We start from the raw sequence: 3,688 nt of genomic DNA, 5'->3' as shown, positions 1-3,688 counted from the left end.
AGAGAGAGAGAGAGAGAGAGAGAGAGAGAGAGAGAGAGAGAGAATGGGGGGGAGGGAAAAAAAGAAAGGGGGAGGCAGACAGACACACATTTTAGATAAGGACAATTAGTCAACAGCGAGACCCAGTAGGGAGAGAGGTTTAAATCAGAAGGATTTAATGAGAGTGCTCTGTGCCTTCCCCGAAGCCATGTCCTCCAGCTACTCCCGCCCCTCAGCGTGCCTAGCCCCGATGGCTCTCTACTTGTCTCTGTTGCTCCAACTCTCCCCTTCCTCCCAAGCTGGAGACAGGAGACCCTTGCCTGTAGACAGAGCTGCAGGTTTGAAGGAAAAGACCCTGATTCTACTTGATGTGAGCACCAAGAACCCAGTCAGGACAGTCAATGAGAACTTCCTCTCTCTGCAGCTGGATCCCTCCATCATTCATGATGGCTGGCTCGATTTCTTAAGGTAAGGCAGGGGCTTCGATGGATCATTTTTAATTTTTAAAGTATTCTCCACTTCCATTCTCTTCCTATCCCCATTCTGAAGGGGGAAGAAGAAAAAGAAGAAAGTAAGCCAAGCAGACTTCTCTCTCAATGAGAAAAAAAAAAAAAAAAAGGTTTTTTTCCCATCTCCTGGAATATATGCTGTGAGGCTGTAACTAGTGATTGAGAAAAGCAGTGTTTTCTATTAAGATGCACATGTTTGCAATGCAGAAGGCATTTCAGAAACTTATCAGTTATGACTGAAAAAATGTTGTGCTTACATATATTCACAATTAGCTTCCCCTTCTTCTGAAAAAGAAAGAAGAGGTTCAGCACAGTTACAAGAGTGAAGAAAAGGTCTGGAGCAACAAAGACCCAAGAGGAATTTGTGTGTGTGTGTGTGTGTGTGTGTGTGTGTGTGTGTGTGTGTGTGTGAGTGTGTGAGAGAGGGAGACGGAGAGAGGGACACAGACAGACACACAGACAGAGACAGACACGGAGACAGATAGTTCAAATGGGGATTGCACAAAGTGAAAATTTCCACAGAAAGATAGTTTTGTCAGTTATCTCCCACTCCCTGGCAGACAATGAACTTATTGGAGAAGCTTGAGCGGTGGGCAAGCCGGGTCGGAGATTTAAAGTTTCATTTTATTTTCTCTGCTGTCATCTACAGACTTCAGGACTTTGTTAGGAATTTTTAATAGAATATCCTCCTCTCCCCAGTTTTTCCAATTTAAATCTCCTGCAGTAACCGCATCGTTTAGTTTTTCTTTAAGGAAAAAAAAATCCTCGCTGGGGTCATAGAGTACAAAAGGGGAGCGGTAATAATCCTAGATACTCTGGGGGAGAGGGATAAATTTCTGTGATTTGAACCAGCACCTGTGAATTAGCAAACTCGGAGGTTGTGATCCCCTTGGAATCAAACTGAGCTCACCCTTTCCCCGGGGTTGTTACCGTTCCGCAGTTAGGCAACCGCGATCCCTTTCCATCAGGGACAGAGTTGCAGTGTAAAAAAAAAAAGAAAGAAATAAATCGTCTGCAACATCGAATCCAAGTGTTGAGTCTTTAAAAATTCCTTCCAACTTGAAGCTTCAGCAGTGGGCTCCCCCAAGAACCCCTCGCGCTCTCCATCCTATTCCTCTGCTTTGAGTCCGAGTCCTCAGTGCGTCTTTCATATTTTAAACTCTAAGAAATTCTAGTTTTACTTCTTCGGGAGCGCCCGCCCCTCCTGGCCTGGCTTGGTCCGTTGGCGCAGCAGGTAGCTGGAGGCGCCACTTGGAGCGCTCCTTTCTCGTAGAGGTGGTGGGGATCGTGCCCGAGGACTGGGTGGTGGTTGCTACTGCCTCGCGGCTGTTTCAGTTCCTGCGGTGCAACTGTTAGGAGGGCGGGGAAAAGCTTTGCACCACCGGGCTTCCTCCTAGAAAGCTCTTCTGTGTGGCAGAGCGCGTCTGTGAGTTCCTCTGAATGCGGGGTATGACAGGGGCTTTCCGAAAGCCCCACTTGCTTTTTCACTCTTCCAGCTGGCTCACTCTTTCAGCCCCCCGCCCCCGCCTTCCCCTAGTGCCAGCCTGTTCTCGCTAAATACTTGCGTGCTGCAGAAAAAATCCTGGAAGGCTTCTTCTCAGGGAAGAAGCCATGGTTGGGTGCATCTGCATTGGCTGTGCAGGCTTTTGGATGGAAGGTTGTTGGGAATGCCAGGTTTCCCTGGGGTCCCACTCGCTCAGAGGTCTCCTCTGTCCGAAGCCGTCCCACGCGACGTCCTAACTGCGCGCGCACTTGAATGTGGTCCTGAGTCCTCAGCCAAACCTTCCTTCTGGCCACCGGAATTATCAAGGAAGCCACATCTCTTCTCGAAAACTAAAAGGGAGGCGCCGTTTTTCTCTTTTGCCTTCACCTCCTTCATGATGCTATTTAACTTCTCCATTTTGATTTAAAATTTCAGAACCCGAAAAAGCAAAGCGTTAAAAAATAATTTACAGACTCGGGACTCAGCAGCCAATCCCCTTTACACTAACAGCATCTCTATGGCCCCTTCCCAAAGTAGCAGTGTTTGGCTTTTAAAAACCTATTGATGGAAATTTTGAACTTATAAATGTAAATGCTATTGTGGTCCTCCTCGAGTTTCCCCTAACGCGCAGGTTCCATATTTCTCCAGGCTTGTCTTCCTCAGAGCTTCCAAAGAGCTTCAAGTAGGAAGGGAAAAATGAGCTCAACTCGGTGTAGGAGAAAGAGGTTACCTTTCTTCAGATTAGGCTAAATTATTTCAGGGATCAAAGAGACATTGCTTTTACTGTGTGTATAGGGGAGGTACATCCTCGGAAAGACCGGAATTTATCCCAGGAATTCCTCCGCTCTGGGATTTGAAAAATAATTTAGTTGTTAAAATGTAAAACGGATTTGTAATAATAATAATAATAAAAGTCGGAATCCCCTTGACCTCAGGAGCCGACCCTGGTCTGAGGGCAAGAGAACAAGATTTCACTTTCCCCGAAGAGGTTGGGGTGCCCCTTGCTGAGCGTAATTTTGGCGGGAGCCCCAGACCAGTGGTCCGCGATATGTGCGTCTCCACAGGGAGCGTTTTCCTTGCGGTGGCGGAAGCCAGGCAACTTACCAGGTCTCATGTTCGCAGTACAGTGTGCCCCAGACCCACACACACACTTCAAACTCAAACTCTTTGGAAATCTGTACCTGGGCATCAAGGTGTCTGGGAGGGGGCCTTCGCGGGTGGCTGGGCACCGAAGGCGCAGCGGGGCTGGGGGTTGAGGGAGAAACCGAGAGGTTAGGGGAAAAGCCAGCTGAGGTGCTGGGCGCACAAGGGACGCTCAGGAGACTCCGCGGAACAGCCGAGGATCCAGTGGACTGCGGACTTAGTCCCGCAAAGAGCTTCAGCCAGGTCTTCAGCAAAGAATGAAGAGGGCCTAGCTCCGTGCTTGGCGCGCTCTATCGTTCTGGGATCCTTTCCTCTCTCTTTCTCTACCTCTGCAGCTCCAAGCGTCTGGTGACCTTGGCCCGGGGACTTTCGCCCGCCTTTCTTCGCTTCGGGGGCAAAAGGACCGACTTTCTACAGTTCCAGAACCTGAGGAACCCGGCGAAAAGCCGCGGGGGCCCGGGCCCGGATTACTATCTCAAAAACTATGAGGATGGTGAGAAACTGTCTTCATTCCTGAAGGGTGGGAGGAAGTGTGCGCGCCTGTGCGCGCGGTCGTGTGTGTGTGTGTGTGTGT

At 49.2% G+C, this 3,688-nt stretch overlaps 1 protein-coding gene across 3 annotated transcripts in view; it reads left to right on the top strand.

The window, feature by feature from the left end:
- Positions 1-157: 157 nt before the first annotated feature.
- The window catches only part of Hpse2 (heparanase 2 (inactive)), a 770,839-nt gene continuing 767,308 nt past the window's right edge, over positions 158-3,688 (top strand). For all 3 annotated transcript variants that reach the window (XM_010638523.2, XM_010638522.2, XM_010638521.2), the window contains exons 1-2: positions 158-447; positions 3,450-3,607. In XM_010638523.2, the coding sequence (XP_010636825.1) occupies positions 158-447; positions 3,450-3,607 (448 nt within the window). The remainder of the gene's footprint in view (positions 448-3,449; positions 3,608-3,688) is intronic.

This window comes from Fukomys damarensis, unplaced genomic scaffold (assembly GCF_012274545.1).
Source record: "Fukomys damarensis isolate Sample0158 unplaced genomic scaffold, DMR_v1.0_HiC HiC_scaffold_8, whole genome shotgun sequence".
Taxonomy (NCBI): Eukaryota; Metazoa; Chordata; class Mammalia; order Rodentia; family Bathyergidae; genus Fukomys; species Fukomys damarensis.
Note: the sequence above shows the minus strand (reverse complement) of the source record. Positions and strands in the feature narration are given on the sequence as shown.